This window comes from Drosophila subobscura, chromosome A, assembly GCF_008121235.1.
Source record: "Drosophila subobscura isolate 14011-0131.10 chromosome A, UCBerk_Dsub_1.0, whole genome shotgun sequence".
In the NCBI taxonomy this organism is placed as follows: Eukaryota; Metazoa; Arthropoda; class Insecta; order Diptera; family Drosophilidae; genus Drosophila; species Drosophila subobscura.
Genome location: NC_048530.1, coordinates 5,089,371 through 5,108,231, shown reverse-complemented (window position 1 = coordinate 5,108,231; position 18,861 = coordinate 5,089,371). Strand labels below are relative to the sequence as shown.

At 50.3% G+C, this 18,861-nt stretch overlaps 2 protein-coding genes across 6 annotated transcripts in view; both read left to right on the top strand.

Moving 5' to 3' along the window:
- LOC117903439 (hormone receptor 4) overlaps positions 1 to 14,617 on the top strand; it is a 49,349-nt gene extending 34,732 nt beyond the window's left edge. For 2 of the 5 annotated variants that reach the window (XM_034815465.1, XM_034815466.1), the window contains 3 exons: positions 8,205 to 8,498; positions 8,934 to 9,062; positions 9,140 to 14,617. In XM_034815465.1, the coding sequence (XP_034671356.1) occupies positions 8,205 to 8,498; positions 8,934 to 9,062; positions 9,140 to 13,789 (5,073 nt within the window). In that variant the 3' untranslated portion in view covers positions 13,790 to 14,617. Of the gene's footprint in view, positions 1 to 2,917; positions 3,297 to 7,519; positions 8,082 to 8,204; positions 8,499 to 8,933; positions 9,063 to 9,139 lie in introns of those variants that run through there. The other 3 variants (XM_034815467.1, XM_034815464.1, XM_034815463.1) reach the window with 3 other exon arrangements.
- A 1,404-nt stretch (positions 14,618 to 16,021) lies between these two features.
- On the top strand, positions 16,022 to 16,693 carry LOC117903445 (putative F-box protein At1g47300). Its single transcript, XM_034815477.1, has 2 exons — positions 16,022 to 16,053; positions 16,117 to 16,693. The coding sequence occupies exon 2, from the start codon at positions 16,126 to 16,128 to the stop codon at positions 16,591 to 16,593; it is 468 nt and encodes a 155-aa protein (XP_034671368.1). The 5' UTR covers positions 16,022 to 16,053; positions 16,117 to 16,125; the 3' UTR covers positions 16,594 to 16,693.
- Positions 16,694 to 18,861: the final 2,168 nt, after the last annotated feature.

Sequence of the window (18,861 nt, the reverse complement as noted above, 5' to 3'; positions counted from 1 at the left end):
AGCAAAGACGGTGACAAAGCAAGGACAAAGTCATTATGGAAGCCAGACAACGCCAGCAGGTCCTCTTCTCGGGAAAGAGCCCTCCGTCCACAGATCAATCTCAACGATCATGCTGAGATACAAAGATACAACTCATAGATACTCGTAATGATGAGGCAGACACATGGATAGGTGGATGATCGTGTGCCACTTTGATAAGCACTCTCCAGCTCCAGCCACCATTTCCATCGAGCACTCTTATCGCTTCTCTCCCCCCTCTAAGCTTTGTTTGCTCTTTGTCCACATGGGTACTCCAGATTTTGTTGGGTTTTTTTGTGGGTTCTCTTTAATCTCGAACGTATCTAAGTAAGTGCAAACAACGTTTCTGCTTTTTTCGAGAGAGTGCAGCCTTTGATGCATTTTCTGGCTCTTCTGGGGTTACTTTTTTCGGGTTTATTGTTTGCTCTGCTCAAGCGGGCATAAAAACGAAATTAACATGAACAAAGGTGGGTCCAGTGGAGTGGGGCGGAATGGGATGGCCAGTGCAGGGCTGGGCGGCGAATCGTTGGGCACGAGCAGCGTAGAACAGGTGCTAATGGGTCCCAGAGTGCGGACAAATTGCAATGCCCCACAGATCCACAACCCATTTACATCTCCATCCACAACTTCGGTGTGGAATGAATCACTTTTCCCCAAGATCAGCCACTCAACTGTTCCGTCGTAGTCGCATGAATCTGTCGCTTTAGCTTGCTCTTCCACTTTATTATTAAATTTATTTTGATTTCTTTGTTTTTTTACCTCGAATTTATGCACGCGACGTGCCATCTGAAGGTTGCTTTTAAAGACCCATACTGCCATACCATAATCTATTCAACTCTGAAGAGAAATTCAATCAAACTCTGTCACAGAACTCTGCCATCAATTATTCGATAGTTTTCCTGGTCCATGGGCTATTCCTTTTGTCATTTTGGATGGTATCTACAAAACTCTTCAGACCAATCCATCAAAATAGTTTGCCTCTTGTGCGGTTCTGAGCCAAAACTTGATGGGAGAGGGGGAAATAAATTAAATGAATATGAAATTATAATAGATGAACAGTGGAGCAAATAATTATCACCGCTCACCGATCATCCGAATTAAGCTTCACATTTGAGTGCAGTGTTAGAGCTAAAAATGCTTACATTTCCATTAGATGTAAAAGTTAACCTTTTACTCATTATTAGAGGTATAATTGTACCTTGTTAATGAGTATCGTGTAAGTTGATCATCTCTTGGAATTACTTTTCTATTCCATCACCCACTCTCCCTATTGCTGTCAGACGCCACTGTGGCTTGCGCTGTCCAATCAATCAATTTAACGCCGATGCAAACACAGAGACAGTCACAGTTACAGGCCCTGCATGAGTCATGCCGCGAACACGAGCCCAAGCCCGAACCCGATTCCAACTCCAACTTAAACTGCCGCTCAGGTTGCAGCTTCCTCGCCTTAGCTCTTCTCCAGGTTTGAGTCATGTAAAGATAAGTGTTCAAGCTCGGACACCTAAAAAAAGAAGAGCGAAAGGCTAAATGGAGACGTTGCAGTGAACTTTGTTGAAGTACTTCATACCGATCGATGCAATGGGAGCTTCAGAATGGAGTGTTGGCTTGCAACAAAACACATGGAACTGCATGGGACACAAATTTTGGCAATTTCCAGATCATTAACTAAATCGATAGCCCGAATAGTATTTATTTACATACAGATGTACATTTGTCCAGTTTTTTGGGGCTCGCGCTCCCTTTAATGCGCCGCAAACGTCTCATGAAGATAATATTATCTTGTGCAAGAGTGCCTACAGATACAAATGCCGAGTGCAAGGAGAGAAGAGTGCATCTTCCCTGTTTTTGTAGGTGTATGTGTATATGCATGGAGGAGTGGGAGAGCGGGATAACCAACAGTGACACGATAACGTGCATCGGAACGTGGCTTACTTTTCCCCACTTTAAAATCCCACTTTCCCCCCCTCCGCAGCCGCTTAATCTGAAGATATAAAATGAAATTTTGGTACCCTCGTGTTTTGTGTGTCTTTTATTATCGGTTTCGTTTTTGATGCTCCCTCGCTCGTTGTTTTTGTGGGTGAACCTTGGGCATTGATGTTTTTTTGTTGTCGTTGGAGTCGGTTCAATTTATTTGGGATTTTCTTGTGAATTTCAGCGGGTTGCTGGGCAGCGGTGCTATTTAGTGCGTCACGGACATGCGGTAATAGTTGCTCGCGTTTCCGTTTACAGCTCTGAGTCACAGTCTTGAGCTTAAGTTGGAGTTGGAGTCGGAGTCAGACTTCCAACTCAAACCATGGCCACAGACGACTCCAAAAGCTTGGCCACAAAACGGGTTATACGGCTATTATCTAAGTTGTAAGATGATTGGTACAATTCTACTTGCTGATCCTGATGCCACTTCATTTGCTGCCCGTTCCCGTTCCCGCTCGCCGTCTTCTTTTTTCATCTGCTGGTTGCATTTGTCATTTGAATTAAGGCAAATCTCGGCAGCCAAGCACAGGGTGACTCCTGTCGCGCAAACGCACAAAGAGTGGCTGAGAGAGCCAGAGAGCTGAGAGAGAGCGACATGCAGACTTGTCGTTTACCTGCTCACCCAAGACATTTACCTGTTTGCCCTACTACAAGACAAACTCCCCCTGTTTTGGGGTTCGTTTCGTGTTCGGTTCGGCTCAGAGTTTGCTCAGGTGAGCGCGGCCAGCAAGTCGTTGGTTGTAGTTATTGTTGTTGTTGTTGCCAGAAGTTCTTGTTCGTCTCGCAATAACTGGTCCTGCCCCGTCTCTCTCGCTCTCCCTTAAACGTCTTTTGTTTGTCGACGACGCGCTCTTTCGTTGGGTCTGGTCTGAAAACCGAGAAGCAGCGGCAACAGCAGCGGTCGCGGCTGCGGCCCAAACAAGTTTCAGTCGCGAGACAGTGCGGACGTGTTTGATCCAACCATCCAGCCAGCCGCCGCCGCCGCAGCCGCAGCCGCAGCCACCAGAAGAAACAGTAATCGAGAATCCAAAAAATCGCGCGCGCGGCAAAAAACGCTGATTTCAATCATATCTCGTTTTGTTGTTGTTTTTTCAAGTTTTGAGTGTGTGTGCCCGTGCCTGACAAAAGTTGAAGAGTTCGACAAAAGTTAAAGAAACAAAAAAGAAAAAGAAAAACGACCAACAAAAACAACAAGTTGTTTGACTGGCAAATGTGCAAAAGTGCCTTTTGGCTGGAACAACCATTCGGATATAACTCAGCAAAGAATCGAGCCAGGAATACATGAATACCCCTATTAAAGTGCCGGCGTAAGTTGTGCAAAGATGCAGCATAGAAGCACTCAAGGTTTGCCTCCGGGAAGCAGTTCGATTGGGATCCATGGAAGATCAAAGTTTACTCAATTTTCAAGGGAAGTTTGTTTGAGCATCTGACAGAAGTCTCTGTGGATCGTTTCACAATGCCAGAATTGGGATGAGAATTCGAAGCTGCTTTGCATAGTTTTCGAGCTTTTAGATTTCCGATCTCTATGCTCCGAAACTCTAATCGATTTCCAGTTACAGCCATTGACTCGCTTGGCTTTGTTTTGTCTTCTCGTTCGGCGCTGCCGCCATGTGGGTCCATAGCGGTTCGCGCACTGAGCCACTAAGCCAACCGCTAACTTGTTTCCAGCCATTTGGCAGCCGCAGCAGTATTTTGGCCTTTTGTGAGGCATCTTTTGGTATGTAAATGTTAGCAGCAGAACCCCCCTGCCCCTGTCCTTTGTGGCAGAAACCGGCTGGAAGCCAACGCTGGGGGACCAACGCTGGTACAGTGGGCACTCTCCTAATGCATTTATGCTGCTTATTAAAGATTAATCTGCGCCTCGCACGCAGCTCACAGCTCAGAGCTCCGAGCTCGCAAAGCTCTAAAGAGTGCCATGGCTGGCTTCTCAGGCCAATTGTCTTTCCCTAGGGAAAGTCCAGAGAATCACGCGATATTCCCCCCACAGACACACACACACACACACAGTCTACGTATGAGAGAGAGAAAGACACTAGCTAACATTTAAGTGCAATTTGTGGGCCAATGAAGAGGGTGTACAGCCGGGAGTGTGGGCCGCTTGAGCACTTTGCATTTTCAATTTGCATTTGCCAGGCCATAAAAACCAGTACTCAGTGCCAGTGCCAGTGCCAGTGCCCGTACACCTCTCCTGGCTGGGGCCAGGCCAACTGGTCTCCGCCCCCACTTGAAATGCAAGCCATCAACCCGAAACCGAGTCCCAAACCCAACGAAAGACTTGGGCCACAAACTCCGCTTTAGGCCGCGTCTCCTCGCTGGGGCATATGTCACAAACGTTACTTTACCGTCCCGTATCATCATCTTCATCATCGATTTCAACGTCTTTGGCAGCGACTTTGACTTCGACTTCGACTTTGACTCCACTCTGTGTCTGTGTCTGTGTCTGTGGGGCCAGCATATTAATGCGTTAAATTCTTGTTGCCAGCTCGCCGTGGAGCTATTGTACAGATGCGTATTTATGGCTAATTCTCAAAATGCTGGCGCATGTCTGGCATATGTAAAGGAGCCATTAGCCCCCAAGTTGAACGATTGGCAGCCGCCTCACGTGCGTCGTGCGTCGCGCGGCCCAAGGCTGGGCCCGGTCACCTGTCTACCTGAGTCCTACCTTGCCTCTTGGCCCCGTACTTCTTCTTCTACTGCCACTTCTTTGTGCATCTTTCGGGTTGTTTTCGGAGAGTTTTCCCAGTTTTTCTTTGCAGCCTCCTTTTGTCTGTGGCAGGTTGCACGTGTTCAGGTTCTCACATTCGCCCTGGGCCTTACCAGTTTTCGCTGTCCCTCCCCTACTGCCCTTCCTCTCGCTCCCGCTTGCTTGGATTTTCCTCAATCTCTCAATCTTTGGCTCTGGGAAAAAGGTCAGTTCTGGCTGTTCCTCTGCCGCTGTTGTTGCCGTTGTAATTGCGGAAGCAGCGGCACAACAGTTTGGCCATAAAAAACCAAACAAATGCGCTTTGCGCCAAGCGCTTTGGCCCCCGCTTGTGGCTTAACAATTAACGCTCATAAATCATGAGACTCCCAGCAGCAACAACCCCAACAAAAGACCGCAACAATAACAATAACAATAATAGTAATAATAATAAATGCAAAGATTTAGCATGCAGGCCAACTGCTGTTTCCAACTTGTTTGCATTTCAAATACAAAACAAAACTGGAACCCGCTCTCAAATCTTTGTGTCTGCAGCCAGCTGTCTGTCTGTATCTGTATCTGTATCTTTCTGCATCTGTTTGCGTTCGATTGAGGTGCGCAAAGATCTATAAATAGTGCCCAGCCATGTTTCAAGGACTACAAGTTCCCCTTTCGAGTGCTCTTGGCTGGCTCGCAGAGTCGCAAATCAAAAGGCAAAACAAAAACGCAACTTACAAACATGAAATTTGACTCAAAACTCAATATTGGGACGATGCCAAAGGCATTTTTGCAGCAGCAAAAGCGTGCAGGAAAATGATCAGAATAGAAACTGGAAGATCCTCTCGAAAAGATTCTCTGAAAGCATCTTAAGGGCCTAAGCCCGGCCCCTTTTCCCTATGGCCCTTCGTGGCAATTGTTGCTCAATTAATTGGCCAACTAATTGCATGGTCCAAAATAATTCGCCAACACACTCGTGGCTCGTGGCTCGTGGCTCGTTGCTCGTTGCTCGTGGTGTGGCAACACAATTGCCTGGTCCATGGTCTGTGGCTGTGGGATTGGGACATCGAATTGGCTTGCTGGCACTCGGCTAATGGAAATGAAAGAGCGTGACGCTGCATTTTCATTTGTGCTCTAAACTAATTAATATGCAACTGTTTTGTCCAATGAATGGGCAATTATACAACAGTAAGCCCCCCGCCCCGCCCCACTCCACTCCACCTGTTTAGTTGGAAAAACAATTGGGGAAAAAAGTAAAAACTGGAAATCATTGGAGTGTCTCCCTCTGGCTCCTCCAGCCACAACTTCCGCTTGGCTTTTCCGCTTATTAAACACTTTTTCACCTCTTGGCTCTGGCTGTTCCCTGCTCCCACCGCTGCTTTCCACCGAACCCTCCCTGCCCGCAATTGTCACAAAAAGTGCAGTCAACTCGGATTCACCTCTTGGGTGGGTCTCTCCGTGTGTGGCCAGGCGCCAGCCATCTGCTGACGCACAGCAATTGGTGGCCAGCAAAGAGCTTCCCAATAGATTGTGGAACTACCTTTGGAACGTTTATTCTCGCTTCCCCTTGCAGTACAGTTGCGCTTCGACATTGTGCAAGTTCCCATGCATATTTCGGGAATGGCTTTCACTTCTCTCACTCACTTTTGCTGAATGATGAACTCACTTTTGTGGGGCCACTTTGTGCCAGTTGACAAGTGTTAATTGTGCCGATTCCCAATACGATTCCAGGTATCGCATGTCCATATAAGGTACGAGTACTATTACCACCACATCCCATATGTTTGCACATACATCAGCATTATTTTTGAGTCGACTGCCGACTGCCGACTGCTGTTGTTGCTCTTGGCCAAACAATTGTAATTGGCAGCGGCAACAAAAGCAACAGCAAAAGCAAAAGCAACAGCAAAAAGCGAATTAAAAGGCGTTTCACGGAGCCCAAGAGTGTCTCAGCCATATGTCGCTTATGGCGTCATTTCGTGCATTCATTCGTGTCTTGGGTCTTGGGATCGTTTTGGGATTGAGAATGAGAATTGGGATTGGGTCTGTGCCTGGGGCTGTGCCTGTGCTTGACACTGGGGTCGAGTTCTATGCGGAGCGACTTCATTTTCAAGGCGTCAGCAGTTGTCAAGTGGCAACATTAGAGTGCAGCGTGGACCGTACATAAATGCATACATTTATGTACATGCATTTATGTACGTACATTTATGTATAAACAAATGGCTGCACTGGCACTTTGGCCCGCTTGGGGATGGCCATCAGTCGCTGCAGGAGGCGGAGAACTTTGAGGTCCAAGTCGGAGTCTGGACCGGTTTGTGGCGAGGCGAAACTTTCGATCGGCGATCGGCGATCGGCCTGGCAAATGAGGTCGCGACCAAAAGCGAAAGTCCATGCCAAAAACTCTTGTTCTCGGACAGTTTGTGCTGGCTGCTGCTGCTGCTGTTTTTTAATTATTGTTTAGGGTGTGCCAAAGAGACCAAAAACCTGTCGCAGCTGTCGAACCACCGCTTGAATCGATCCACAGAACCCTTTGGGTCGGCGTCTCCGAACAGCCAACAGCCAACAGCACGTGCCCGCGGGCGAAGTCCGAGTTCAAATCGATTTCTGTTTGGGCTTTCTTCGGTTTTTGATTTCCCTGCAAGGCAGGGGCTGACGCTTCGCTTTTTGTTTGTTTGTTTTTCCACTTCCGTTCTACGACGTCAACGTCTTTCGGTTGGGGTGCACTTCCCCTTTCGACGCTGACTAAGGGAAAACAACCCAATCCCCCCCGAACAAATGGCAAAAACCTTCGAGTCCGCTTCCCACTGTCTCCCAGAGCTCTCCAGCGAAATTTAAACCCCGTCCCCTCCACAGTGAAATGCCCAACTAAACGAAACGAAGCGAAGCGCAACTCAGTCGTTCGGAGGAAGGAGCACACACCCCCGCCCATTGGAGCAACATGATCAAGTTTCGCTACAAGCGAAAGGAGCCCACAAATGTGGTGCCGCCAGGCTGCTCGGGCGCTGCAGCGCCATCGGCCACGCCGAGCCACAGCCAAGGAGCTGGACTGCCGGCACCACCGTCGGCAATTGTGGCCGCACCGCTGCAGCACCCGCATCAGCATCCGCATCAGCATCAGCAGCTGAATCAGCTGATTAGCAACAGTGGCACACTGCCGCGCAGCAGTCCACGGAAGCTGATGATGATGGAGTCGGGGGTCGAGGGCGGTGGCCACAAGGCGGCCACCCTGACGCGCCAGAGCAAGCAGAAGGCTTCGGTGAGTGCACTGGCCAAGGTGGCCAGCAGCGTGGAGCTGGCAGTGCTGGGCTACAACAACAATCACAGCCACAGCCACAGCCACGGCCACGGCCTGTCGAACGGTGGAGGAATCGGAAATGGAACCGCGGAGCGCGATCGCTGCATCAATGCGGTCATTGTAAGTCTGGGCATAGATTAAGCGCAAACTTAAGTGGGAGAGGAACGGGGAACCGCCTTAGCAAATGCCTGAATATCCACTCTGAGCACTGCCTTAATGCCACTCTGCCTTTGCTCCACACAGGAACTCTTCCAGCAGCTGCAGACCAGCTCGGAGCCGGCCCTCTGCCCGGAGCCCTTGAGGCGTGCCCTGGCCAGTGGGCCCTTGGCTGGACGACGCTTCCCCCTGGGCTGCCTGGGCGATGCTGCCGAGTGCTTTGAGCTGCTGCTGCATCGCGTCCACTCGCACATCTCGTCGGACGATGGGGACTCGTGCGAGTCCAGTGCCTGCATTGCCCATCGCCGCTTCGCCATGCGAGTCATCGAGCAGAGTGTCTGCAAGTGCGGTGCCAACTCCGAGCAGCTACCCTTCACGCAGGTGAGTCTTTCCTCCTCCTCCTACTCCTCCTCCACTGACAATCGATCGTTGATCGAGATCACAGTTAGAGCACTCCACAACATGGGAACACCTGCAGACTGCCTGTCCGTCGTCAATCTGGGTAACAGTTAACCGATCGTTCCCTCTCGAACTGGTTTGAGCCATGCAGATGCAGATTCTAGTGCGAATGCCGCTGAACCAGTTTGCGAGACACCAACGTAGAGTCGACCCTTAAAAGGTGCAGATCAGTGATCGAGCTGCGATCTGCGAGCTGCGATCTGCGATCTGTGGCTTACGTCAGCACGTGCCGAGGAGAGACTGTGGGAGTCGCACTTCCGCCTTGACCATAACCAAACCTGACCACTGACCACTGACTACTGTTCTGCCTCTGTTCTGTTCTGTTCTGATCTGATCTGATCTGTCTTTCCTTTACAGATGGTGCACTATGTGTCCGCTTCGGCACTGACATCACAGAAGAGCCTGGCCATGCAGAGCCACCAGCAGTTGAGCTTCGGCCAGCTGCTTAGGGCTGCCGGCAACATGGGCGACATACGCGATTGTCCGGTAAGTAAACCCAAGGGATCTACACCCGGCCACAGCCACAGCCACTCATTGTCCATCGTCTCTTTGGGTTTCCGTAGAACACGTGTGGAGCCAAGATTGGGATTCGTCGTGCGCTGCTCAATCGTCCCGATGTCGTCTCCATTGGCATCGTGTGGGACTCGGAGAGACCGGCCGCCGATCAGGTGCACGCCGTGCTCAAGGCTGTGGGCACGAGTCTGCGCCTGGCCGACGTCTTCCACCAGGTCAGCGAGCAGCGCTGGGCCCAGCAGGCGCAGCACGAGCTGGTGGGGATCGTCTCCTACTACGGCAAGCACTACACCACCTTCTTCTTCCACACGAAGCTGAAGGTCTGGGTCTACTTCGACGATGCCAACGTCAAGGAGGTGGGTCCCAGCTGGGAGGGAGTCGTCGACAAGTGCAGTCGCGGCCGCTATCAGCCGCTGCTGCTGCTCTACGCCGTGCCCCAGCCGCCCAGCTCCTCCTCGGGCATGGACCAGCTGCCGCTTGTCGGCTCACTGCCATCTCCAGCCGGCTCCGCCATGAGTGCGGCGGCTCTGGCCTCGACTGTGGTGCGTCGGGCGGTGACGCCCAGTCCGGAGAAGCCCTGTCTGGGCAGCACTCGACGCGCCATCACGCCCACTCCCCTGCGCACGCCCACCAATGACTACCAGAACCTGAGTGTCATCCAAAAGAACATTTTCCCCATGCCCATGCCGATGGCCATGCCCATGCCGATGGCCATGCCCATGCCCATGGCAGCGGGCACCGATGAGACGGATGCCTACATCAGCCGCAAGACCGTGGAGCACGTCCTGAGTGCACAGTACCAGAATCTCAGCGTCATCCAGGACAAGATCAGTGCCGGAGCTGGCGCTGTGCCCACCGCGAATGCGGACAAGGACGGCGGCTTCCTCAATCGGAAGCCCATCGAGGCGATGCTCAGCGCCCAGCTGGCACGGCGGCAGCACCTTCAGCTGCAGCGCAGCCACAGCGCCGAGTCGAGCTCCGGCCACGCCTCCAACGGCAGCTCGCCGCCCAGCGATGGCCTGACCATGCCCGAGCACCTGAACCAGCCGCGCAGACGCGACTCCGGCAACTGGTCGGGGGACCGCAACAGCGCCAGCTCGGCCAGCTCCACGACGCTGGACAATCCCTACCTGTACATGGTGGCCAAGCGGGGTGTGGCAGCGTCTGCGGTGCCGCAGAGTCCCACGCGGCACGGACTGCCCTACGACCCGGGCTACGACTCGTTCTCGCTGAGCTCCACGGACTCGTATCCGCCCAAGCACATCCTCAATCCCCAGCTGGCCAAGATACCCGAGGCAGCCATGGGCATGGGCGCTGCGGCAGCCGGCAATGCTCAGGCAGCCGCGGGAGCTGGCGTCGGCCATGGCATGGCCCTGTCCGGGGACTGCGAGAAGCTCTGCCACGAGGCGGATCAGCTGCTGGAGAAGTCGCGCATCGTGGAGGAGTCGCACGATCTGGAGACGGCCCTGGTGCTGTGCAACGCGGCCGCTGGCCGGGCACGCGCCGCCATGGATGCGCCGTACAGCAACCCGCACACGATGACCTTCGCCCGGATGAAGCACAACACGTGCGTGATGCGCGCCCGCAGCCTGCACCGGCGCATTCTGGTGGAGAAGGGCGCCGAGTCGGAGGCGATGCCCGAGCTGAAGCACATGCGGGAGGGCAGCACCAGCAGCGTGAAGCACGTGCGCCAGAACAGCAAGGATCGCACCCTGGAGAAGGAACAGATCCAGCTGCACCATCAGCAGCTCCTGCCCAGCGCCGTCTCCAAGAGCATTGAGATCTACGCGACGCTCCCGAAGCGGAAGAGTCCGCTCAAGGCACTGGCCGCAGCCGCAGCCGCAGCCGCATCGGGCTCCGGCTCTGTTGGCATGGACGACAATGCCATCGAGTACGAGCAGCAGCAGGTGGTGGCCAGCAGTCCGGCCAGCAGCCAGAAGCCGGAGCGAGAGAGTCGCTCTCTGTTCGGGCGCAAGGACAAGGACAAGGAGAAGGAGAAGGAGAAGCGCAGCCGCAGCGAGGATCGGAATAAGCTCACGAGGGAGTTCTCGCTGACGGAGACGCTGCTGGTCAATGCCAAGGACACGCTGAAGAAGCACAAGGAGGACAAGGACGAGAAGAAGGAGAAGGACAAGAGCGGCAAGAAGCAGCACAAGATCCGCCGCAAGCTGCTCATGGGCGGCCTCATCCGCCGCAAGAATCGCTCCATGCCCGACCTCACCGAGGCCGTGGACGATGCCCCGCCAGCGGTCAGTGCCCATCAATATCACCTGCAGCTGCACCATCCGTGCTCCGCGACATCCGTGGTCGCCCTCATGGGCAGCTCCGTAGACGACAGCGCCGTGGGTCTGGGCAAGCACGCCCTCGCCATGAGCGGCTACATCTCCGAGGGTCACTTCGACTATCCCGGCGCTGGGCCGTGCCACAACAATGTGGCAGGTGGCAGCGGCAACAGCAACAGCAATGGCATAGGCAGCGGCAGCGGCAGCAATCCGAATCCAAATCTCGAGCGAAGCAAACTGATGCGAAAAAGCTTCCACGGCAGCGGCCGGCAGCTGACGATGCCCGTGCCCAAGGTGGCGCCGCCGCCACCCATGCGGACCAGCTCCGCCCTGACGCCCCACCAGCAGCAGCAGCAGCAGCAGCAGCAGCAGCAGCAGTTCCACCACGAGGCCAATCTGTCGAACCTCTCCGCCATGAGCTCCAACACCTCGATAAGCGAGGACTCCTGCCAGACCATAATCACGACCTGTGCCCAGGTGCACTCCGAACAGAGTCCGCTGAAGGATATGCAAATGCTGGGCATGGCGCAGGAGGAGCTGCCACTGCCACTGCCACTGCCACTGACACCGCCGATGGAGCTGCCCCCGTATCCGAGTCCGCCGCACTCAGTTTGCCACTCGCGGCAGGCCAGCGAGGACTTCCCGCCGCCGCCGCCACCCGAGCTCGATCTGGAGCCGCTGAATCAGCAGCTCAGTCAGCTGCAGCAGCTGGAGGCGGCCAGCAAGCAGCAGCGACAGCAGCAGCTGGACTCGCTGGAGGGCACCACCAGCATCCTGGCCCAGCTGCAGCAGCGCCAACATCTGCTGAAGCTGCGCAAGGAGCAGACAGGAGCAGGATCGGGAGCAGGAGCAGGAGCAGGAGCGAGCGCCGGCAACAGCGTGGATGCCAATTGGCTGAAGGAGCTGCAGGCCAAGCAATCGGCCGATCTGCGATCGATGCAACGCAAGCTGGAGGCCTCCTCCCCGAGCAGTGTCCGTGATCTGGCGCACCGCTTCGAGCAGACGGCCACCATTCGGTCGTACGCCTCGCAGGAACTCCTCGCCCCGCCACGCACCCAGATGAACGGCCTGCCCAGCCAGGCGAAGATCGACGCTGATGAGGTGGACTGTGCCGGACCATCGCGTGCCTCCCTCCCGCTGATGCTGCCCAAGCCCAAGTACGAGATGTCCCAGTCGCAGATTGCCGAGGAGATACGCGAGGTGGAGCTCCTCAACTCGATGGTGCAGCAGACACTCAACCAGAGTGCCGCCGCCGGTGCACCACCAAAGCGTGTGAAGAAGAAGAGCGTGTCGTTCTGCGATCAGGTGATACTCGTTGCAACCGCGGGCAACGAGGAGGATGACGACTTTATACCCAATCCGATACTGGAGCGTGTCCTGCGCACCGCCCAGCACCCAAACGAGAAAGTAACGGCCCAGATGATCCAGCAGCAGCAGCAGAACATGCTCCGACTGCAGACGGAGCCACAGCCACGACAACAGCACCAGCAGCAGCAGCAGCAGCAGCAGCAATTGCAGCTGCAACATCAACAGCAACAGCAGCAGCAGCAGCCCTCGCCCATGCTGGGAAGACCAGCGGCCACGGACATGCAGCGATATGTGCAGAGAATGCAACAGCAGCAGCAGCAACAACAGCAGCAACAGCAGCAGCAACAACAACAGCAGGAAATGTACCGCCAGCAGCAGCAGCAACATCGCACCAGCATGAGTGGCATCGTCAGCCAGCAACATCTGCAACAGCAGCAGCTGCAGCAAGCGCAGCACCAGATCGATGCCCAGTACACCAGCATGCCCCGGCCACTGCATCATCCTCATCTGTTGCCACAAACCTACTCGGTGCAACTGCAAAAACACCAGCAACATCAGCTGCAACAGCAACAGCAACAGCAACAGGCATCGCCGCAACTGAGCCTGGGATACTTCAGCAATGGCCAGGCAGCGGCCAGCGAGCAGGTGCCGCTGCCTTCGCCTTACCAGCGTGTGCCACTGCCACATGGCTACCAGCAACCAGGCGGATCCTACTACCCCTTGCCAACCCAACAGCAGCAGCAACAACAGCAGCAGCAGCTGATTATTGCCAATGGAAAACCTGTCCAGAAGAAGGTCAGCTTTGAGCCAGGGACCAAGGGCGAAGTTGAATGCCTGCCACCGCCACCGCCGCCGCCTCAAACCAAGTTGGCCCTGCAGAATGGACTGCCCGAGTCGGGCGGCCCTGGCCCAGGCCCAGGCCCATTAGCTCCTGGCACAACGCCGGCGGCCATCACAGCCATACCCACCCGCGTCTACAACAATGCCATCGTGAAGGCCTCGGCCAAGGCCGTGGAGTGCAATTTGTGCCGCAAGCGGCATGTGATTGCGCCCGCCGTCTACTGCACCAACTGCGAGTACTATCTGCAGATGCTGAACCAGCGCAGATGATGCACAGCCACGCCCACAGGCACAGCCACACTCCCGCCCACACCCACTGCCGGGACCACGATTGTCTCTAGTGTAACTTTCTAGCCGTACATGGAAACTGTTAATCTCAAGCAATGCAATGCTGCCACGTCGCCCCCTAAGGATCCGCACAGGATGTAAATAGGTTGTAGGTTGTAAAGCAAGGAGGAGGGGGAGGAGGGGAGGAAGGAAGCTCGCTGCCAGGCGGAGGATGAACGAGGATGAAACTGGAGGTTCCCGCACAGTCCCTTCTATGGTTCCACATGAGAAGTACCAACTGTGCCCCCACCCAACACACACCCACACACATCAATGTTCCCTGGCACACGCACACAAGCATATATATACATACGCACCAATGCCCCATATATGTATACTTGCCCCAACCACACGAATAAGAAATCTAACATCAAATGTCGCTACACATCGAACATCGGATCAATGCATTCCCCGAAAGAAGCAACATCCAAGGCCCCCAGCCTGGCCGGCCCCTCCCCTCGCTGCCGCATAAGTGTTTTTTTTTTTCCTTTTTTATCATAAAATATATTTTTTATTTGATAGTTATAACCGAATCGATCCGTGTTTCGATCCATTTTATTCATATGGTTAGCCAGAAGTTTGAAACTCAGTCGCTGAGCTTCCTTTTGTGAGCTGTTGTCCAACGGCACTCGCATCTCAAATCTTTTTTTTCTATATATTAGACTTAGGCATAGTTTTAAATATTACTTTAAATTATTTTCAAAGCATACGTTTTTGATTACGTTCATTTTTTTTTAATCTTTGTACTTAAATAGCATTTACCGACAATCAGAAAGGGATTTTTATTCCGAGTTTCTTTGATGCATTTGAACGATTTTGTGTATTTATAGTTATTAAGTCGTCCTAATTAACTACACTTAATAATACTTTTTTTTATAAACAATTTCTCTTTTGCAGAAAACGAGTGACGAGAAAAGAGATGTCTAGCATCCACAAAAAGAATGCTAAAGAACTATTTTTCTAAAAATAAAAATACAAAATACAATACGGAAAGTTTTCTTATTTTGGTAGTGTGTTTTTTTGTAATATTACAGGTTTTTAGTTGAAATTTAACGCAAATTAGGCGCAGGCTACGCATGTCATGTAGCTGTGCACTTGTAGATGGCGCCTTTTGTGTATCAAATATGTCTGCATGTAGAATTCATGTAAGAAGTAATAAATGTAATGTAATAAATATTGAAGAGAAAATATATGTATGTATAATATAAATATGAATTTATGGCAGAGGTCGCCAGGCACACATGCCGTGTATATTATGCACAACATGCACTAAACGTATAGCGAGCAGTGAATGTATAATGTAAATGTAAATGTATGTTAATTGTAGATGTTATTATTATGGCGGTTAGGCTGACTAAAATCTGCAGCAAAAAACAGTCCCAATCCAATCGATAATGCAGTGCGTGTTGGGTATCCACCAAGCGGTTTTATTTTTCTTACATGAAAATCGAATTATGTCATCTGCATCCAGCATACGAAACACCGGATGGGCCTTGCTCACGACGCCCACTTCCAGGTGCAGTGGCTCAAACTCAATATCCATGGCAGTGCCCAGGCAGTCGGTGGCCACCAGAGTTTGTTCAACACTCTTGAATGGAATTGTCCTATTGCTGTTTCTTTCCTTTGTGTCAAGGTGCTAACTAAAACTATGCATACTACGATTTAACCAAATTAATATTCGACAAAACCTTTGTCAATTCTCATTGGCATCCGAAGCTATTATTCAAAAGAACATGCCCTTTCATGAGACTAAGCCTCACGAATGATATGACGGCAAAGAGGACATTCGTAAGCGATATCGCAGGCGAGAGTTAAGCAAAACTCAAGCGGGTATACGAAAATGTATCACTTGTCGCTCGCCTTATGGCAGTGCCTTTACTTTCATATTCGGTGGCTCGCAAAATGGATCTTTTGCGCTCTCTACTGATCAGTTGTGATATATCAAATATTCCCACAATCTGATTCGATGTATTCCATGTTTAATTCAGAGCTTTGTCGGGTTCAAAGAGCTTCTGGAAATAGAAAGTATCTCGCTAAGATATCAGTTTTTTATCACGGTGTTATCATTTTACAAGGACCATTCCCATTCCTGTGATCGAGGCTTTTATGTGTGTTAAGTGGAGTAAAGTAGGCGGTTCGAAATAATTTCACGCTCCCCTGTACGGAGCCCTTCTCGACAACTCAGCTCATCACAAGCATTGACAACAGTAAGAACTTAAAAATATTTCTAATTTCCAAGTAATATTTTGTATTCCTAAATTTTTGTGCAGTTCCTCGCAATGGATTTTATGCAAGATGAATTGTTTTTTGACACACTTCTGCTAGATCCGATTTTCAGAATGATTCCACAAATTGTAAAATTGATTTATTACTATTTCCGACCGGTACCGGCATCACCTATTGATTATCTCGGTGATAACTTGCTCACGAGACCCCCCACTCTTTGGCCCTTTTTCTTGGCGTTGCTCCTGGTGGCTCTCACTTGCACTGTTTTTAAGTTGGTCTATGGCCAGGAAATAATCAATTTGGGAAGACGACTCCACGATTGGGATGTTCTGCGAGAACGGGAACATATCCAGTTGGAGCTGCAGGAGGACGAGATGGATGACCAGGAGGACGAGGAGGACGAGGAGGACGAGGAGGACGAGGAGGACGAGGAGGAGGACTTCGAAGAGGAGGGGGACTTCGAAGAGGAGGAGGACTTCGAAGAGGAGGAGGAAGGCGGTTCAGAGGATGGAGCAGACTGATGCCCTGCACGAACTTTCTCTTGCTTAAAATCTTCAAAAAGTTATTTGTTTTTTTGTTGAATATTGTTCGAAATGTACAGGTCCCATTTTGGCATTAATCAATTAACGAGAATCTTTTTGGACAATCAAATAAAATTTGCAAGTAAATGAATCAAATATAATTTCATCTTTGTATAATTTAATAATTTAATCTTCGGTTTTGAACACTTTCAGATTTACTCAACTCTGCCAACATATGTATGTATGTATGTATGTATGTATGTATTTACATATGTATGTAAATTCTTATCTTCAACTTAATTGTTTGTATTTTCTTTGGACGTTGATATGCAATGACTGCACAATCAAGTGGCCCAAGCGACACCAAGCCGAAGCCTGTTACGCGCGAAACCCAGGCAGAAACGCACCCCTCCTCCCGCCCAACCGACCGAGGGGCGCTGCCGCATGACGCGCGACTCGTGTAACCGAACCGAATAGATTAAGTCTTACGTTAATGCTTGTTAGATTATGCTGCTTTTCCATCAATTTCAATTCTTTTAGAGCTCAGTTTCGAATCAAACGAGTTTGTGGAAAACCATTTTGCTTTTTGTACATTTTATAAATGGTTTTTTTTTTTATAATTTGATAATTCAAGTTCCGTCTGTCTAATTGCAGATTTCAAAGAAAACTTTGCATTCTTAATGATTGAAACGAGCTCAGGTGTATTATAAGGAATGAAGAGACTGCGCAGTTTTCTTAGTTCTTTCACATTCCTCTTAAGGGTTTGACAGTCATTTATATTAGCAGTCACTTACACTCCACAAAATCTGTCAGTTGGGTACAAATGTTTCTTAATATTGTATGTATGCTTTTATGTATAGAAAGTATTTAGCAGTTTTTGCCAGCTTTTACATTTTGTAACTTTTCAATTATTTCTGTGAACAAAAAATGTGTGGCGTGGTTCTTATGATTTAAACGGCATGCGTTGAGTAGTTCCATTTAATGCTGCTGCCACATCCTGTTTGGTTCCTCCAGCATTGGCTCCAATTCCATCCAAGAGCTCCCCGCACTCTTCTCAGGCCCAACCCAAGGGAAACACTTTTATTTCAGTTTTCAACAAGACATTTAATCAATTAATTTGTGCGGCACAGGAAACTGCACACATGTGCACCACACGGACACACATCTGTAGCTTCCTATTCCGACTTTCGCAGGGTCCTCACCGATTCGCAAAGAAACACACACAAATCGCCAATCAACAGACACATTTGTTTCTTCGCCAATCCGGGAGGACGTATAACACTTCGAAAACATTCCTTCTGCAGAATAAATATTTATGTTTCTTTGCCTATCACTGGGACATGTGTATAACAGATCCATTGTACATATTCCTTCTGCAGAATAAACATATTTGATTCTTTGCCAATCACTGAGGACGTATAACGTTGCCATGCTATTCCGTTATACAGAATAAACATTTCTTTTTATCTTTTTTTTCTTTCAATATGCTCGGACGTATAACAGCTTGTTACTCAATTTGTTATACAGAACGAACCAATTTGTTCTGTTATTTTTTCAGCTCAGACGCATAACGGTATACGGACACGCATAAAGTTATACGGAAGAGCCATAAAATATGTTAAGTTTTTTTTTGGATTGTGCTCAGACGTATAACGTTTCCTTTTTTCACTTCTCTTTTTTTTCGCGGGTCTCTCTAGTCGCGTATAACGGTGCTTTTTTGACTTGCTTTTTTCTTTTACATGGAAATGTTTTCTTTTTTTTTTTTAATTTCAATCATTTTTGTATTCACACTTTCTTTTTTTGTTTGTTTCATTCTTTTCTTTCGAGCTGCGTATAACGGTGCTGCAAGTCTTTTATTTTGGCAATGTTTTTTTTCATTTCCATTTTCGAATTCACGGCGCGCTCACGCTTACCGGGTTTTTCTTTTTCTTTTCTTTTTCTTTTTTTTTTTGTTATACGCAAATTCGAAATTCTCCGTTTCGGAAAACGTTTCAAGACCACGCAACGCTTCGACGCGTTTTCCGAAACCCGAACGATTGTGTGTATATGAATGTGTGTCTGTGTGTGTGTGTGTAGTGTGTGGGACTGTCGGTATGGAGGATGTCAGGATTCTTGTGGAAATTCAAACTCAAAATTGGTGGAAGTACACACATTAATGGGGAAAACTGGTAGCTTGGAGCACACAATGGACGACAGTCTGGACAGAGCAAAGCTGGTGGAAAAATAAGGATGGGCTGGGGGAAAACAAACAGAAACAGAAACAGAAAC